The sequence below is a fragment of the Grampus griseus genome, assembly GCF_964374135.1.
Source record: "Grampus griseus genome assembly, chromosome: 1".
NCBI classification, from domain to species: Eukaryota; Metazoa; Chordata; class Mammalia; order Artiodactyla; family Delphinidae; genus Grampus; species Grampus griseus.
The window spans coordinates 34,327,908-34,347,327 of record NC_139017.1 but is presented as its reverse complement, the minus strand read 5'-3'; the positions used below and the strand labels follow the sequence as shown (position 1 = coordinate 34,347,327).

The 19,420-nt window shown below is 43.8% G+C and overlaps 2 protein-coding genes across 2 annotated transcripts in view; one reads left to right on the top strand and one right to left on the bottom strand.

The window, feature by feature from the left end:
- The window catches only part of LOC309820800 (uncharacterized protein), a gene marked incomplete at its 5' end in the record, with an annotated part of 129,731 nt that overhangs the window by 63,634 nt on the left and 46,677 nt on the right, over positions 1-19,420 (bottom strand). The gene's annotated exons all lie outside the window — the stretch shown is intronic.
- RGSL1 (regulator of G protein signaling like 1) overlaps positions 3,821-19,420 on the top strand; it is a gene marked incomplete at both ends in the record, with an annotated part of 35,411 nt that continues 19,811 nt past the window's right edge. Inside the window, 1 exon segment of the mRNA XM_082652015.1 lies at positions 3,821-3,881. Within this exon segment, the coding sequence (XP_082508141.1) occupies positions 3,821-3,881 (61 nt within the window).

Below are 19,420 nucleotides of genomic sequence, written 5' to 3'. Positions count from 1 at the left end.
AGTTCCGCTTTTAAAAATATTTCCATAGGACTGAGTAACTTACATTGACTAGAATTAAAATTTCTTCGAAAACAAATATATGTCTGTTAGAATCAAAGGCGATGGGCACTTGAGACTGGCGATACTTCACTGTGCTTCTGTGTTCGTCCACTGTCCTCACCCCTCTGGCTCCAGCTTTGTAAACTTTACAGACCATCCCGTTGAATCCTGAAACCTTGACATGTCTTATAGGCATGTCACATAGGCAAAGTCGTTCTTGGGTTCTCACGGCACCAACCGTTTATGCGACAACCTCTGTCCTTTCATTCCTCAATTAAATCAATTTTATAAGTGAAATTTAACAAAAGCCAAGGCCTTACCCCACTCTTCAGAGCGGCACCATCTAAGGCAGCAGTTATTGGTTCGTATCTTTTCTGCCTGCTAAAAAATACACTTTGAGACATCCTAAGGAGCAATAGGATGTGGTGGTTAGTAGTCCAGATCCTGGGCCTATTCTGCCATGGCTGGAATCTCAGCTTTGTCACCTTCCCTGTCGTCCGATAGCTGTAAGATCTCAGTCCAGTAACTGAACTTCTCTAGGCCATGCTTTCCTCATAAGAAATACAAGGTCACTTATAATACCACCTGCAGGATGGCTGGGAGGATTGGAAGAGGTAATCGATGTGAAAACACTCAGCACGATCCTCGCCACACCGTAAGAACTCGGAAGATGATAACCGATATTCCTTTGCTTCTTTTTCCTTTGGCTGCGCCATGAGGCGTGGGGGACCTTAGTTCCCCAACCAGAGATCAAACCTGTGCCCCCTTGCAAGGGAAGTGTGGAGGCTTAACCACTGGACTGCCAGGGAAGCCCCAATAACTGATATTCTTAACAATGATCTTCGTCCATACCCAGGACTCAACATAAGGCCATTTTCACACAAATCAACATTTTCTTAATCCCTCCCAGAAGGAGAGCTGTGGAACTTCTTGAAGACTCTTGACATCTCTATGAAGAGACACAATCTACTTCTCCTGCTATTCTTAGCATCCCAAAGCGGACTGAAGATCTATATCCATGAACAGAGGGTCCAGGGTGTAAACAGGTGCTCCATGCACTGGCCTCGTACTGATAACCTCTGCCATCTTTGTACGTTTTGTCTGCAGTTGCTGTATTAAGGAGACCTGGCCTGAGTGAAATATTCAGTCCTGGATCTTTTCATGTCCCAAATTAACTTTAATGAGCAAACAGGGAAAGATCAAGAGGGCTGCGACTGGGACTTAGGGGAAACTTTGAAGCAGAAGCCAGGAAGGGGTAGATGCCCTCTGGAATTGGGCCAGCGTTTGCTTTTGATGACAGCGAACCCTCAGATCTTGTTCATCTGAGCTGAAAACAAGGGGCTCTGGGACCAGAATACCTGAGATTTCACCTTTTACAATGCCTCTGTGTTCCTCATTCAACAAACATGTGTTGAATACCTACTATGAGCAAGAAACTTGCTCTAATGCTTTGATTATATGGTTTGGGTAATACCAAGGTGAATAAGACACTGTCACAGCCCACAAGGCTTTTTTCTTCTAGTAGAGGAACTAAGGTGTACACAAATGGCCACGTTGGGGGTGTGAGTGGGGGACTGTGACATGTAAAACGTACAAAGTTCCATCTGATGGACGAAGAAGCCGTTGCTTCCACCTTGGAAGGAACCAAGACTGCTGTATGCAGGTAGTTAGATGGGAGCTGCCCCTTTAAGAAGAGTGGGATCTGGACCAGTAGAGATGAGCAGTGGTCTTTCAGGTGGAGTACACAGGGTGAGCGCCAGCAGGGCAGTCCAGGGAAGGTTCTGGGAACAGCAAATTGTACCTCCCCTGTTTCTTCTAGCTGTGTTTTCATGGGAAAATGTCTTCAGCAACCTGAGCCTCGGCTTCCCCATGGGGCTACTTCTGTATACTCCTCAGAATAATTGTAAAGATTAAATGACTTAAAACAGGCAAGTGTGTAGATCGTTTTATGTGCCTGAATAATGGTAGTTAGTGTCCCTCATGCCTGTTTCTGTTTCTCCCCTTCATTGCAGTCCCTAAGCTGGTGAGAAGCAGATTCCCAGGAATTTCTACTGGGACATGGAATTTGGGGGCAAAAAAGGGAGGGATCGGCAGGTCATTACCGAGGGTTAACTGAGGAGGTTTAGGATTGCCACAGGCAGTCCCCAGCAGAGGTAGTTCCTCCCTGTCATCAAAGGGCCCTCAGGTCCAGGATTGAACTGTTCCCTTCTTGTTACAAACTGCAGGATGGCATGAGCATCTTTTGCAAGTGTCTTCTCACATGTGCATCACCAAAGAGATCTTCTTTCAAAGACATTTCCTTCACTGCTTTCCCAGTCTTCTGTTTGAAGACATTTCCAGAAAGGAGCTTAAGAATTCATCAGCTGCTCTGTTCCTAGCAGAGTGGGTCTTCTGGACTCGTCTCAAGTGTCATACACCTCGTTTGGCGCTATATCTTGTCATTTTGAATTTTTGGTATTCAATTCAACAAATGCTTGAAATAAGATCTTCACTGTAACTCACTCTTTTGTCTCTAAGTTTCGGCAGAGGCTTCAATGGTTAGTAATACAACCGTTGATGTGAAATCCTGCTGTCATTCCAAGGGGAGGTGCTGGAGCCCCTATGCAAGACTTTCTAAGGGAGGCTTGGAGTCACACTGCTGGCTTTTGTCCATCACGCAGCCCATGTAAGAAGTTGAGGTTGACAAGAGATTGGAAAGTGGTGATTTCTTTACAGAGAATGTCAGTGAGAAATCATAAATTGCTTCCAGCTTGCTCCCTGACATGTTGAGCTCATTCAGCCAAGTAGAGGCTGTGCTATAACCACACTGTGTTAGGAGTCGGGGAGTCACAAAGGTGAATAGGCCCAATACCTGCAACCTAGGAGCTGCTAAGGAGCAGTAACACCTTTAATAATACTCACACCCTGAGAAGCCTGACAGTACCATTCCAAAGCAGTATAGGGATGGGAAAGACACTCCATCGTAGGACCTGGAGTCTTTGTAGAAGGGGATCTGGGTCAGGGCAAATGGCAAGGGTGGGGCAAAGGCATGTAAAACAGACAGAACTGCTTGAGACAATCCAGGTGTACAACAAAGCACAGGAATGCTTGCCGATCAAGATCATACAGGCTGTAACTGTGACAATGGGAATGAAAAATGTGGTATGTTTTAAAGATAAACAGCAAAAAACAAATCCTACAGTCCTTTACAGTTTGCAGAGCTTTGGGGGATAACTTACTAAGTTTGACAATCACCGCAACCCATGGGATCAGCAGGGAATGTACTTGTTCGACAAATGAAATAGCTGTAGGTCAGTGTTATTATCTTACCCAGTAGTACAGAGCTAGCCAACGATATAACTAGGATCTGACCCTAGGCTTCCTGGTTTCAGGTTTTTTTTGTCAGTTGTTTCATGGCATTTCATCCTCTCCCTCCACACATGTTATGAGCAGTTCAGTTCTAGCAACTATTGCAAATTTTACTTTTGGAATTCTAGGGGTGTGCTGTGAAGATTGTATTGATCGATTCACCCATTCAACAGACAATTACATTTTAATGGGAGGAAATAGATCATAAAAGATAAGCAAGCAATATATGTATATATGAGATGCTGTAAAGTCTAGAGAGAAAAATAAAGCAGAGAAAGGGAATAGGATTCACCAGGCCTGCGAGGGGATGCTATTTCAAATAGGGTCATACGTGAAAACCTGTGCGATAATGGTGACATTTGAGCAGAGACCTAAAAGAAGTGACATGAGCTAGTGAGTCATGCACTGTCTGGGGAAGGGACCAGTTAAGACGATGGCAGTTATCCAGATCGCAGGTGATGGTGGTGTGGACCAGGGTGAGAGAGGTGAAGACGGTGAGAAGTGGTCAGAGTTTGTGTGGTTTTTGAAGGTAGCGTCAAGAGGACTAAGAGACTGACTAGATGTGTGATACAAGAGAAAGGAAAGCACCTCCCCAAACCCCAACACCAAGATTTTCAGCCTGAGGCAAGAAAAGATGAATTTGCTTTCCGTTGAGATGACAAAGGCTTCAGGAAGGAAAGGATTTGGGGGAGAGTTAAGGAGTGTATTGGGGGGCACTTTAAGTTTGAGATGCCTGTTGGACATTCAAGTGTTGATGGTAATTGGTTATAAGCATCTGGAGTTCAGGAAGAGGTCAGGACTAGTATATAGAAATGGGAGTTAGCATAAAGTTCTACTGATTTTCAGTGGAGTGATTGTCAGGAACTGTGAAGGATCTGAGTTTGACCCTATTTAAGGTCAGCTTACCCCAGCCTCACGGATGCTGGCAGAAAACATGAGTTCCTGGGGTCACAGACAAAAGACATTATTACTCTCAGCAATAGCAGTAGCCAGAGTACCCGCCCTTCCCTGCCCTGTTCCCTGGGTCTCAGTTGCCTAAGGCAATGTGGAGAGGGCCAGAGATGCCTGCATACACACAGTGGGTTGCATGACAGGAAAGGAACCCCAGGCTGAGGGAGCCTGAAGCTTTTGTAACAGGCAGTAGGCACGCCTATCCTTTGCTCTGAGATGGACACTATCTGTATGTTCCAAAGCTGTTTGCTACACAAAGATCCTTGGAAAGACAGTCCGGAATAAAGCCAGTCGGCTTCTCTGCTCATGAGCTGTTCAGGAGTGCAGGACAAGTGTCTCCCCACATGGTGTCACCCCCGAAGCAGCATTGTGGAATTCTGAAGGGGCACTGTTGGCTTTTGCAATGCCTGGGGGTGCTACTGGCATTTCATAGGCAGGAGCCAGGGCTATTCGATATCCTGCAATGTGAGAGACGAGTATCACACAAAGAGAACGATCTCATGTCCCACACCACTTTGAATGTTTTGTCAAGCATTCACTGAAGTGAAAAAAAGTATAATTATTGGAATTATTTGAACCTCGACTCTCTTTCCACTTTACAAAATATTCTTTTTAGGGCTTCCCTGGTGTCTCAGTGGTTGAGAGTCCGCCTGCCGATGCAGGGGACACGGGTTCGTGCCCCGGTCCGGGAAGATCCCACATGCCACAGAGAGGCTGGGCCTGTGAGCCATGGCCGCTGAGCCTGTGCGTCCGGAGCCTGTGCTCTGCAATGGGAGAGGCCACAACAGTGAGAGGCCCATGTACCGCAAAAAGAAAAAAAAAAAAAAAATTCTTTTTAGTATGGCAATATACACTTAATATTTAATCATTTAAATCAAAGGAACATTGTACTTTGCTTTGTTCAGAATATTATCGAAAGTTACCATTTGGGGGAAAAAATACATTGTTAGCAGCAAGACCCATTATTTGAGTAGTCACACCTCATATGACATTACAGTTGCAGCTGAAACAATTATAGTAATTGTAGGGGTGTGTGTGTATTTATATTCAGCCTTTATTTCTTAAGGTCAAATAGGAAGAAATAGACAATTTTGGTGGGGTATTATCTAACTTCTCTTTAGTAAAACTTACTCAACATGAGAAGGTATGATAGAGTCCGATGCTTGCATCAAATCTTGTTGAAATGTCAACGAGGAAGAGGGTTGGAAAGTGATCATTGGATTTAGCAGTGTAGAAATCATCAGTGACCTTGAAAAGAACAATTTCAGCAGAGAGGTGGGGACAAGGTCTGTTTGAAGATGGTTCAAAAGAGCATGAGGGGACAGGAATTGAGACACGAGTATAAACAACTTCTTTGAGGAGATTTCCTGTAAAGGGGAGCAGAGCAAGAGGATCATATGCAAAGCACTTATCCCAGTGCCTAGCACACAGAAAGGGCTCAGAAAATGTTGGCCAAAGAAGGTCTTGATGACCCATGGGAGGTCTACCGAGTAAGGGCTAATGGAAAGAAATGCAGACATAGGGGCTGGTCAGGAAGACCTTCCTGGAGACTTGTGAGTCTTAAAAGGAATGATGGGCTTAGAGGGGGAGGATGGAGATGAGAGGGTGTTTCAGGCGTAAGCCAAGGCACCACGATGGGGAGGAGCTGGGGGCAGCTGCCTGCCAAGCCGGGGAGCTTTGGGCGGAGCAGCCAGGGTTGACTAGGGAGCCCTGGAGACAGCAGACAGAAGACCTTGAATGCCAGACTGTGGCATTTATTTTGGGTCTGATGAACCAGTAGGGAGCCAGAGATCCCGAACAGTCAGGGGCATAGTGAGAATCTAGCACTGACTGTATTTCTCAGACTGTGAGCTATGCTTCTATTCCAAGTGTTGAAGTTGGGCAGGTTACAACTCATGCTGCCTGCCGCCAATCTAATGAAAAGCACATATTTTTATGCTAATCCAACCTTCAGTTTCCTTCCTGAGTTAGGGCCATCCTGGGAATACAATTCTTGGGATAAAGATTAATGGGGAATGGAAACTCACCAGGGATCTAAGGAGGGGTGGGAAGAAGGGGTCCTCCTGAATGAGTGCATTTGATGCTGGCTTTAAAACAGCCTGTGTCTGCAGAAAGCCAGGCACTACTGTCAGCTGCCTGTTAGCAGCAGGCTCTGGGTTCTCAGGCAGGGGCCTAATATATGCTTTAACAATGCCTCTTCATTTCAATGAATCAGGGCGAGAAAACTGCTAGCCGGCTGGGTATTTTAGAGGTAGGATTATTCATCTTATCACGTATGGTATTCAGATTCTGACCAGACATGGTTGGCACAGTCCAGTTTCCCAGGGAATGAGTGGTGACGGTCAGTCCAAGAGGCCATGTGGTCCAGGGGCAAGCACCAGGCTTTAGTCCCAGCTGAACCTGGGTTTGAATCCCAGTCTTTCACCTCCTGCCTATGTGACCTCCGACAAGTCCTTAAACCTCAATTACTTTATCTGTCAAATAGGGTGACGCTTATTGTAAGGATCTGCTACCCACAGAGCGTGTTGCATAAGAAGGGTTATGCCATTAGTTTATGTTTCAATGCCATCCAGTTGTGAGGAGTCAATAAATGATGGGGTAAATGGAGAACCACGGGAGAGAAGCGCCAGTACTTTTTGGCCAGAACGTGCCAGTTCCACCTAGTTAAACCCCACTTAGCCCCAGATTATAGTCCCCTCTTTGGTAATCCTACTTTGTTTCCATGGTCCAAGTTGCAAGGAAAGCTCCCACAGGAGACTGCACTCATTGCTGAATTCTTTAGATTGTTAGATTATTAGGTAATGACTCAATATCCTTTTTGATCCTGGGGCTTTTCACATAGAGAGATTAGGCGGGTGCATAGCCAGAGGGAAGGAGCAGGCAAAGAAAGTGCTTGTAAACCAGTGACTTTGGGCTCCATCAGCAGCTTGGAGATATATAGAACTCTATAGAGCTATAGCTTTCTCTTAGATCAGCAAGTGCTGGCTGGCATGATGGAGACACAGATGTGTTTCCATGGGTGTTAGGGCCTTGCTTGCACCACTTCACCACGGAAAAGTTGCAATGCCAGCTACATACAGGAATCCTTAGAAATTCAGCATGGCCTGTGAGGGAGGTGGTCCGACCTCTACCTGGAAGGGAGTTTGCATCATTCTTGAAGTGGGACTCTGAGAGCTGTCGTGGGAATGCGGGGCCAGGGCTGCCCTGGGCCTGAATGGAGAATGATGGAGAGACAGCCACCGGTGGGGCTGCGGTCTGAGGGGCCTTTGCTAATTTGCTCCCCTAATTCACCCCTCCTGTTTCCCTGATCCCCCCACCAGACAAGATATCTGAATTCTGCCATCGTATGGGGACTCAGATTTGGGGTCTGGTGTCCTCCTGCCTGAGCTTAAACCTTAACTCTAACACTTATTACCTGCATCAACTTGGGTTAATTAGGCTTTCTAAGCATCAGTTTCCTCTTTCTCAAAATGAGGATAAAATTAGCATTATTGCAGCATAAATTAGGATTTTTTGGTGAAGATTAAATGAGAAAAATCTATGAAGCTAATTCAGTGTCTGTCACAGAATAATTGTCAATAATTGTTAGCAAGGACATGTCAGAAGGTTACACTGTTTAATGACAATACTTTTAGGAAATGCTTTCACAGCATTACCACCTTCAGTTTTCACATCTAAGAAGAATTATCACTCTTTTTAATGAGGTGATTGAGGTTCAGAGCAGCCATTTGACGTTCCAAATTTACATCCTAAGAAAAATTAGGAATTCGACTGAGTGGTGCAAATTCAGAGGCCAATTTTATTTCCTGACAATATGCTGCCAGCATGAATGCTTAGAGAGAAGGGGACAGGGCAATATTAGCTGGGAGAGGGAGGGAACACAGAAAGGAAAAATGAAAGAGTGCTCAAATCCACACTTTTACACATGGAGTTAGGTGTTAAAGAGTGGAATCTCTGAGAATAATGTCCATACTTATACTTGACTCACTTCTGGAAGATTATAGATCGGAAACCTCAAGTATCCAGAATACAGACAAGGTCCAAGAGAAAAGAGCCCCCTTAAACACTTCAGCTGGAATCAACGTTCTAAAGTTCAAGCAGTGGCAATCACGCAGAGAGGCACCTGGAAACCTCACTCCGCGCCAATTCGCTCTTCTTTTATATGCAATGTTAATAAGTGTATCTTCCTGATTCATTTATTAGGTCATAAGTTAGAAACAGTATGTTAATTGAAGAGAAAATTGACATATTGACAGCAGAGAAGAACTAGCTGGTAGCCTAAGAGAAGAAACTCTGACAAGCAAAGCAAAACTTAAACGATCTTACCAGTTTGGGGTTAAGTGTAGATAATCACAGCGCTCCCTCTGTATCTCCCCCCCACCTCATGGTGTTCCTTCCTATATGATGGTGCAACAAGATAACTAACTGAGCCATAAAAAATAAAAACTTCAGTTGTTTTCACCATCCCTTATTAAAAGTAGCAGAGAAGTTTCAACATGTTTTAGCAATATTCATGTCTAAAATTATTTTAAAAACTGAAACTAAACGCCGAATTTAATTCCAGTTTCCTAGACAACTTGATGGCAAATAAACAGGTTTTATTGTCCCTAAAAAGTAATTCATTTGCATAAATGAATTAGAAAATGAGCTTATCTTGAACAGCTAGTCCAAGGACTTCCTTTGTTTGGCAACATAGCAGAAGGGTTTAATCCCCACATCCCACTTCCCTGCCGGAAGATCCCACATGCCGCGGAGCAACTAAGCTCGTGCGCCACAACTACTGAGCCTCCATTCTAGAGCCCGCGAGTCATAACTACGGACCCCGTGTGCCACAACTACTGAGCCCACGTGCCTATAGCCCGTGACCCACAACAAGAGAAGCTACCGCAGTGAGAAGCCCACGCACCGCAATGAAGAGTAGCCCCCGCTCGCCACGATTAGACAAAATCCACACGCAGCAACGAAGACCCAATGCAGCCAAAAATTAATAAATTAATTAATTGATTAAAAAAAAAAAGAAACTAAGCATGGTGTTAGAGGGTGGGGATAAAAGAGAAATAAAAAGATGGATGAAATCTAGTCCCTGCCCTGGAGAAGGCTGGGAGAGCAAATAACATCTGTGCATTGTGACCTTGACGGGGCAAGAAGCCTCTGACCCCAGAGTGAGTAACTGCCTGGGGGCTGAGGTCAGGAATGCAGTGGAAGCTGCAGGGGGCAGGTGACTTTGACCTGATTTGGAATGTGTCAGGGTATGGGCTCTGTTTTGAATCCCAACTCTGCTGCTTGCAAGTTGCATGCCTTTGAACAAGTTACTTAATTCTCGAAACTTCCATTTCTTATACTGTAAAATGATATTTTTTCTTTTTTTGCCTTAAAACCACTTGCCTTTCTTTTTTCCTATAGAACACCCCCTCCTTTTCTTTTCACTAGCTCCCCTCCCTCTCTGAGGAAGGTGGGCCTGCGTGCCCACCACAGGCAAGGAGTAAAACAACAGTAAAGCAGGCTGAGCCCCGCAGTGATTCCCTCGCTGGTGGTGGGTTTAGGGGTGGGCGTGAAATGCAAGCCCAGGCAGGGAGATGCGAGGGGAAGCCTGCTCTGGTTCTTCTGGTAAAGTGCTCCCCCATCATAAAGGAATATTTTATGTATATGATAGAGCTGTCTTTTCTGCCTCTGGACAATCTATGAGGATATGGCATCTTTAAGTGTGACAGCATCTTGAAACGATTACGGTCGCTAATCTGAGGACAAGGCCAATGAGAATGGCAGAGAGAAAAACTAGAAATAAACTGGACCCTTGACGATTTCATTCAGTCACTGTATTAACCAGCTCTGGAGGTACACTACCTCTGGAGTTCTTGTTAAGTGAGAGAATAAATTCCTTAATGCTTAGGCCAGCATCATCAGGGTTTTCTATTATTTACAGGCAAAAACATATTACATGATTTATTACCTTATAGATTTGAGGGAGATAAATGAGGAAATTCCTATAAAGTGTTTAGCGCTGTAAAATGTTAACAATTATCATTAACAGAGCACTTTATTATGAAATTATATAGTGCTTTCTTCTTTGTTAATATGTGTCATATTTCTCCAAAGATATATGACAACATTTTGGCCAGAATCAAAGGTTCTGCATTTTGGGTGCTGAACTCAATTGCCAAACACAACCCATGGTAGAGGTTTAATGTCAGTTTCATAATTTATCTATCTGCCAATCTGTCTGTGTGTCATCTATCTATCTATCTATCTATCTAGTCCTCTAAATGTAATCCAATGGACAATATAATCCAGACGCCCTTGTTAGTTGGATGGAGATCCTGTCCTCAGGATGTTTTATTTTGACACTCAGCAGTAAATTCCACAAGAATCCAAGTAGTCTGAAAAAGGGGAACATGGCAGACCTTTCTAAAACTGGAAGGTTCCAGAATCACAGACTATCAGGGCTGGAAAGGACCTGGGAATCACCTTGTCCATCTTCTTCATTTTACAGCTGAGACCCAGAGACTTCCTTATGGTTATACAGCTAGAGGCCAGGTCAGAACTGGAACCCAGCCTCCAGACTCTGACCCAATCCCCTTCCATAACATGTCATTACTTTCTCAACTTTCTCCAGAGTCAGCTTCTCTTACAAGCTGAATAAGGGGGAAGCCCTCTCTTCGGAGGCTGTTTGGGCTGCCAGTAATCCGTGGGATCCGTGGGAATCTGTGCATCCACTTCCTACCAAGGTCGTTCTGCAGAGTTGTTGCCAGGGACCAGGTGTCCTGGCGTGAGATCTGAGACTCGGCATCCTTTGCTGTCTGCAAACATCAGCCCCTCATCCCCAAGGGGTCACTGAGGGCCAGAAGTTGGGAAGAGGCCTCTCCCTGTCCATGCACTGGTCAGATCCTAGCATGGAGGGCTGGTAACAAGGGCAGTGCAAAGAACACAGCACCTATAGGCTGGGCAGCCATCCATCCTGGGGTGAGATTTAGGAGCCCTTGAAAGACCTTTCTTCCAGTCTGTCCCAATCTGGCTCTGCACATGGCCTACCCTCACCCTCACACCCCCCATCACCCACACAACATGCACATTCACAGCTTTGTTCATGCCCTTTTCCACAGGTGAATGCTCCTACCTACTCTCAGTTGCCCCCAGCCCCAACTTGTTGGCCAGTTCAATTTCAGTGCAAATGGCTACTTCTCCCTCAGAATTAACCAAACCCTTCTCGATGTTCCCACCATACTTAGTTTACTTCATCGTCATGAAGTTTAATTCAAGATGGCTTTAGTTGAATCTTTGCTACTAGATCAGCGCTTCTCAAACTTTATATGCATACAAATCACCTGGAGATCTTAGTGAAATGCAGATTCAGAGTCAGTAGGTCTGGCATAGGGCCTCGGAATCTACATTTCTAACGAGCTCGGCGGTGATCCTGACACTGGTGGCCTATGGACCACACTTGCAGTGGCAAGGTCCTGCCTCTGAGTTCCCTGAAGGCAGGTGCCATGTCTTATTCACCGTTGTAATACCGGCTTTTAGTGTAGTGTCTGGCTGATCATAGCTGGTTAATACATTTGTTGAAGGGAAATGGGTTAAGGCACTGCTGTTTCTGGGGTGTTTCTCTTAAATGTAAGTGTGTGATCTGGGCAGTATTAGAGTATTGTTGTAGCTGAGATGGTGGCAAGTAGGGTGGGGCAGGGCTTGGGGCTCGCAGCAAGGCAGGATAAATCCTGAGTAGGACCAAGACCTCAGCTTTACAGATGCAGAAACTCATGTTTATCAGTCTGTTTAGGTTCCGAAGGACTGACCGATGCTTATAAACAAGAAGCCCCTTGTACTCATTAACTTTAAAGGATATGTCTCTGCAGTGACTGAATTACTTGTGCCTGCTTATGAGATGCTCCCCGCCCCCACCCATCCACGCTCCGCCCCCCACCCTGCCCCTCACCTGAGATCAAAGTAGCAAGGGATAGCTTAGCTCAGAACATTGACTCAGAACATACATAACTAAATGTACTCGTGGGGAAAATAAAGCAGGTAAAGGAAAAGCGTGACAAGTTGCCCCTTCTCCAAAAGGATTTCATTTCTGTAATACTTATTTCCTCCCCAGTACAGTCTTTCTCCTTGGTTAGCACTGGATGAAGACGATAAATTCTTGCTTCTAACTATATGTGTTTCTGGCTCCATATTGACCAGCCACTCCCCTTCAGCCAACACATCCTTCTACCACGAAGCCCAGCCTCAAAATAACTGATTTTATTCTTGCTTTTTCCAGCTGCATTCCAGTCTTGAGGGTACATTCAAGTGAGCATTTTAATGGTGGACATGTGTGTGGTGCCCAGTACCTCTTAGGGTGGGGTGCTCCTGCAGGGACAATTCTGCTTGTTTGATGCTGACTCTCCTCGTCCCCCAATTCTGGGGATGCCTCCTTTGGCCTCTCCTCTTGACAAGACCGCGAGGGGGCGGGCAGGGTGGGACAGACCAAGATCCAGCTCGCGGGCTGGCCCGAGTGCTGTGCTCTCCTGTGGCCTGGGGGCCGTCAGCCGAGGGGGCTGATTGGGAAAGAGGGCTCACAGCCTTCGTCCACTTACCTCCCCTTTTGCCTGAGGGTGGGCTGGAGTTCTCTCGTACTTCTTGACAGCTGGTGACTGAGTATCTCAGCATATACTTTGTCACTGACGCACCGCTCACCATGTGACACCCTGTGGGTCACTTGTCTCTGGGCTTCGGTTTCTTCTTCTGTGAAAAGAGGGATTTGGAGGAAATAGACCCAGTGGTCTCATCCAGCCCTATGATTAACAACTTAAAGTGCTTTATATTGATAACCTGCTTTAAGATGCACTATTCATGGAGTCCTCACGATTACAATTCCACACTTACCTGTGAGGAGGATGAATGTTAGGAAGGTAAGTACCTTGTCTTAGAACACCTGCCTAGCAATTGGCCAAACACACATTTTCTTAATCACCAACTGGTACTATCTCCTGGGCCTGGACATGAGGACTTTTTACTTCTCTCCCACCTTGAGAGAGAAAGCACAGGCCTCTGGCTCCCTTGTTTCCTCCTTTCCTCCCCTCTCCTTTCCAGGGTCTGGTCTGCATTCACCCTCTTTGTCTTCTTTCTGCGGAATTCTCCACGTTCTCCCTCAGCCTTCTCCATCTCTCTTTCTCTCCTCCACCCTCCCTTCCTTCTCCCTTCCCTCTCCATCCCCCTCTTAGCCACCTCCCTCTCCCTCCCTCCGTTTCCTCCTGCATGCCAGCCTTTCTTGGGAAATCCTTTTCAGTTCTGCTTTTACAAAGATGTTGCCCCACACTCCTGTGTGAGTCTGTGGGTCAGTGAGGGCAGGAAGATAGCTTCCAGGTGAGACCTGATAACCAGGGTGGTGCTTTCCAGTCAAATGCAATGGTCTCCAATCATCAGGTGAAAGATGCCCTTGCATTGGGATCACCAGTAGTGGGAGAGGGGGGGATGATACAAACTGCAGATTCCTGGGCCCCAACCCAGAGCCTTTATTTAGTAGGGTCATACAAAACTTAGTACTCTGTATTTTAGAACAGCTCTCCTGAGATGAATCTGATGTGCAGCAAGACGCATACTCTACTGTTGAGACAAGTGCCCATCAGACCCTGTCCCTGAGGGTAAGCCAGTGCGTGGCCAAGTGTCCACCACGGTACCAGGAGTGCTGCCTCCGGAGGAGGCCTTACTTGCAGGTCACAGAGCGTCAGGTAGTGAGTTTGGCAGCTGCTCCCTCCCCATCCTCGTTGGATGCCCCATCGGTGCCATGTGTGGCTGAATAGAAGGGAGCTCCTTGCTTCCACCACATTGGGGTAAGCTCAGTCTCCTGATTTGCATTTCATCTATTTTGGGCTACAAGTCCCTAAACCAGAGGTATGCTTATCCCTTTCATCCTTTTAGATAACACTTCCCTCTCTCCTATAGTTGTCACCCTGGTTATTGACTGGAGAAGAGTAAGAGGAAAGCAATTTTCATTCAAGTCCCTGTAATAGAACATGAATTTCCTAATTACTTTCTTTCCAAATTAAATTAGTTTTCTAATTAAATACCAGGACATTCCCCCTGAGATCTCTGGGTTCTGACAGCTCCATATGTAGAATTTGGAAGTGCCTCTGAGGCCATCTAGTCTGCCTCTCACTAAAGAACACTCACTGCCTATTGCTAAAAATACATTTATTGAAGACCAGTGTTTTTGAAGATGAGCTCTGTGCTGCATCACCAAGCTCTTTGCTGGGATCACACTCTGCCTTTGGTTTACACCATGTGCTCTCAAAGCGGGCATTATGACCCCCAAGGAAGTACAATTTGTGATTTTAGATATTACAATGATGTGTGGCTTTCCAAAGGGCTATAGGACATAAAAGAGATAGACAGTATATTTCGTTATTAAATTTTCATGCGGCAGGGGGGACGAGATAAGGGAACATATGTTAAAAAGCTTCCTTAAGGAGGACAAAAATGAAAAAAGGGTTGAAAAACACTGGTTTACGCAAAAGGGGTCTATGTTTCTGGGAAGTTATAATTATGCCAAGTCATCCACACCCTTTCATTCGGCCTCTTCTGTGTTTAATTGAGGAGAAAGGAGTCAAGATAAACTTTGAACACACCTATGTCAGTCTCTCCAGCTGTTCTTTGGGAATGATCCAATTTGCCCTGCCTTCGACAGCTGGGGTGAATTCTCCCTTCTAATTGCATAGCTCTGGTCATTTGTTCCACTCATTTGGTATTTCACTCTTAGCATTAGTGACTTGCATCATTTGTATGTATCTGTTCTGTCTTTATAACTATAACATAAGCATTTTATGGTGGAGCTCACGTGTTTATGTGTTCATGTATTCATTCATCCAACAAACATCCATTGAGCACCTCCAGGCATAGGGCTAGATTCTAAAGAGACAAGACAGGACACGGTTTCCTACTTCAAAGACTTCCCAGTAAAAAAAGACTGGTGAAACAGGGTGACAATTGTACCGATAGAGATGACTAGAAGTTGCATGGAGAGATATCCTTCCCAGTTGAGAGGAGGCAGTGCTTGAGCTAAGCCTTGAAGGAAAGGCAGGGTTTCTCAGATAGAGAAAAAATGTGTAATAGGAAGCCCATTTCAAACCGAGCTGGAAGCTTCTGATATGCCTGGAGAGAATGTGGGAAGGGAGTGGAAATGAGGCCAGGGCAAAACACGAGGCAACTTGAAGCTCATTCTAAGGACGTGGATTTTATCCACAAGTCAAGGGGATGCCACTAGAGAATTCAGATTAGCCAGTGGCATGATTAGATCTTCATTCCCAAGATTAGGTCTTCATTCACTGTGGTTGCAATGTGGATAGGAATCAATGAGGATTGGAACCTCTTTAAGAGATATTGCAACAATGCAGGGTTGGTGATGCCTGAACAAGGGTGGTGGGTGGGGATGGAGTGAAAGGAACTGACCAGAAAAGTTACTTAGGAAGGAGAATCTAGAGAACTTGTTGATTAATGGGCTGTGAGGTTGAGTGAAAATTACTACCACTACTTTGATGGGACATTTATCAGTATCTATTACAACTGAAAAAAGGAATACATTTTCTGTTTCTGATACTGAAAACAAGAAAAATCTCAAATAAACAATCTAACCTTACACATAAAGCAACTAGAAAGAGAACAAAGAAAAGCCAAAGTTAGTAGAAGAAAAGAAATCATAAAGATCACAGCAGAAATAAATGAAATAGAAAAAGAAGAAAACAATAGCAAAGATGAATAAAATTAAAAGTTGGTTCTTAGAGAAGATAAACAAAATTGATAAACCTTTAGCCAGACTCATTAACAAAAAAAGGGAGAGGTCTCAAATCAATAAAATTAGAAATGAAAAAGGAGAAGTTACAACAGACACCACAGAAATACAAAGCATCCTAAGAGACTACTACAAGCAACTTCCTGGTTTAGTCTTGGTACAACTTTCCAAGACTGAACCAGGAAGAATTAGAAAATATAAACAGACCAATCACAAGCACTGAATTTGAGACTGTGATTAAAAATCTTCCAACAAACAAAAGTCCAGGATCAGATGGCTTCACAGGCGAATTCTATCAAACATTTAGAGAAGAGCTAACACCCATCCTTCTCAAAGTCTTCCAAAAACTTACAGAGGGAGGAACACTCCCAAACTCATTTTATGAGGCCACCATCACCCTGATAACAAAACCAGACAAAGATATCACAAAAAAAGAAAATTACAGACCAATACCACTGATGAACATAGACACAGCAATCCTCAACAAAATAGTAGCAAAGAGAATCCAACAACACATTAAAAGGATCACACACCACGATCAAGTGAGATTTATCCCAGGATGCAAGCATTCCTCAATATACACAAATCAATCAATGTGATACACCATATTAACAAATTAAAGGATAAAAGCCATGTAATCATGTCAATAGATGCAGAATAGCTTTTAACAAAATTTAACACCAATTTATGATAAAAACTCTCCAGAAAGTGGGCATAGAGGGAACCTACCTCAACATAATAAAGGCCATAAATGACAAACCCACAGCAAATATCATTCTCAATGGTGAAAAAGTGAAAGCATTTCCTCTAAATCAGGAACAAGACAAGGATATCCACTCTTGCCACTATTATTCAACATAGTTCTGGAAATCCTAGCCATGGCAATCAGAGAAGAAAAAGAAATAAAGGGAATACAAGTTGGAAAAGAAAAGTAAAACTGTCACTGCTTGCAGATGACATGACACTATATGTAAAAAATCCTAAAGATGCCACCAGAAAACTACTAGAACTAGTCCATGAATCTGGAAAATTTGCAGGATACAACATTGATGCAGAGAAATCTCTTGAATTCCTATTCACTAACATTGAAAGATCAGAAAGAAAAATTAAGGAACCAATCCCATTTACCATTGCAACAAAAAGAATAAAACACCTAGGAATAAATCTACCTAAGGAGGCAAAAGACCTGTATTCAGAAAACTATAAAACACTGATGAATGAAATCAAAGATGACACAAACTGATGGAGAGGTATACCATGTTCCTGGATTGGAAGAATCAATATTGTGAAAATGACTAAACTACCTAAAGCAATTTACATGTTCAATGTAATCTGTATCAAATTACCACTGGCATTTTTCAAAGAATTAGAACAAAAAAATTTACAATTTGTATGGAAACAAAAAAGACCCCAACTAGCCAAAGCAATCTTGAGAAAGAAAAATGGAGCCAAAGGAATCAGGTTCCCTGACTTCAGACTATTCTAGAAAGCTACAGTAATCAAGACAGTATGGTACTGGCACAAAAATGGAAATATAGATCAATGGTACAGGATAGAAAGCCTAGAGATAAACCCATGCACCTATGGTCACTTAATCTATGACAAAGGAGGCAAGAATATACCATGGAGAAAAAACAGCCCCTTCAATAAGTGGTGCTGTGAAAACTGGATAGCTGCATGTAAAAGAATGAAATTAGAACACTCCCTAACACCATACACAAAAATAAACTCAAAATGGATTAAAGACCTACATGTAAGACCAGACACTGTAAAACTTTTAGAGGAAAACATAGGAAAAACACTCTGACATAAATGACAGCAAGATCTTTTATAACCTACCTCCTAGAGTAACGGAAATAAAAACAAAAATAAGCAAATGGGACCTAATGAAACTTACAAGCTTTTGCACAGCAAAGGAAACCATAAACAAGATGAAAAGATAACCCTCAGAATGGAAGAAAAGATTTGCAAATAAAACAATGGACAAAGGATTAATCTCCAAAATATACAAACAGCTCATGCAGCTCAATATCAAAAAACAAACAGCCCAATCCTAAAATGGGTGGAAGGCCAAAATAGACATTTCACCAAAGAAGACATACAGATGGCCAAGAGGCACATGAAAAGATGGTCAACATCACTAATCATTAGAGAAATGCAAATCAAAACCACAGTGAGGTATCACCTCACACCAGTCAGGATGGCCATCATCAAAATAAATGCCGGGAGGTTGTGGAGAAGAGGGAACCCTCTTGCACTGTTGGTGGGAATGTAAATTGATACAGCTACTGTGGAAAACAGTAGGGAGGTTGCTAAAAAAAACTAAAAATAGAACTACTATATGACCCAAAATCCCACTACTTGGCATATACCCTGAGAAAACCATAATTCAAAAAGTCACATGTACCCCGATGTTCATTGCAGCACTATTTACAGTACCTGGGTCATGGAAGCAACTCAAATGCCCATCGATAAACAAATGGATAAAGAAGACGTAGTCCATATATACAATGGACTATTACTCAGCCATAAAAGGAAAGGAAATTGGGTCATTTGTAGAGATGTGGATGGATACTGTCTTACAGAGTGAAGTAAGTCAGAAAGAGAAAAACATATATCGTATATTAATGCATATATGTGGAATCTAGAAAAGTGGTACAGATGAACCTATTTGCAGTGCAGGAATAGAAATGTAGACATAGAGAATGGACATGTGGACACAGGGTAGGGGAAGGAGAGGGTGGGATGAATTGGGACATTAGGTTTGACATAAATACAGTACCATGTGTAAAATAGATAGCTAGTGGGAAAATACTGTATAGCACAGGGAGCTCAGCTCAGTGCGCTGTGATGACCTAGATGGGTGGGCTGGAGGGGAGGGAGGTCCAAAAGGGAAGGGATATATATATATGTGGCTGATATAGTTCATTGTACAGCAGAAACTAACACAACATTATAAAGCAATTATACTCCAATACAAAATCCAATGGCTTGTTTATTCTGCATATTTTTCTTTTTAATCCTCACTACTATTCTATGAAGTAGACTTATAGATGATAACCTAAAACTCCAAAGTTGTAACAAAGTGGCTTAATGTAGGTAGACATTTAGCCATGTCACATAATGCTATAGCTGCGAGTCAAAGGGAATGGAATTCTGTGCGGGTAGAGTTCAATTATTGAGATCTTGCAAAAGAACGTGTTTATGTGACCCATTCTGCTTTTCTCCCTGCTGTCCCCAGGATGTGGAGAATCTAAGCTTCCCTACTTGTGGTCACGGCTAAAATATTTATGCTTCGAACAGAGTGAGGCTGGGACAAGG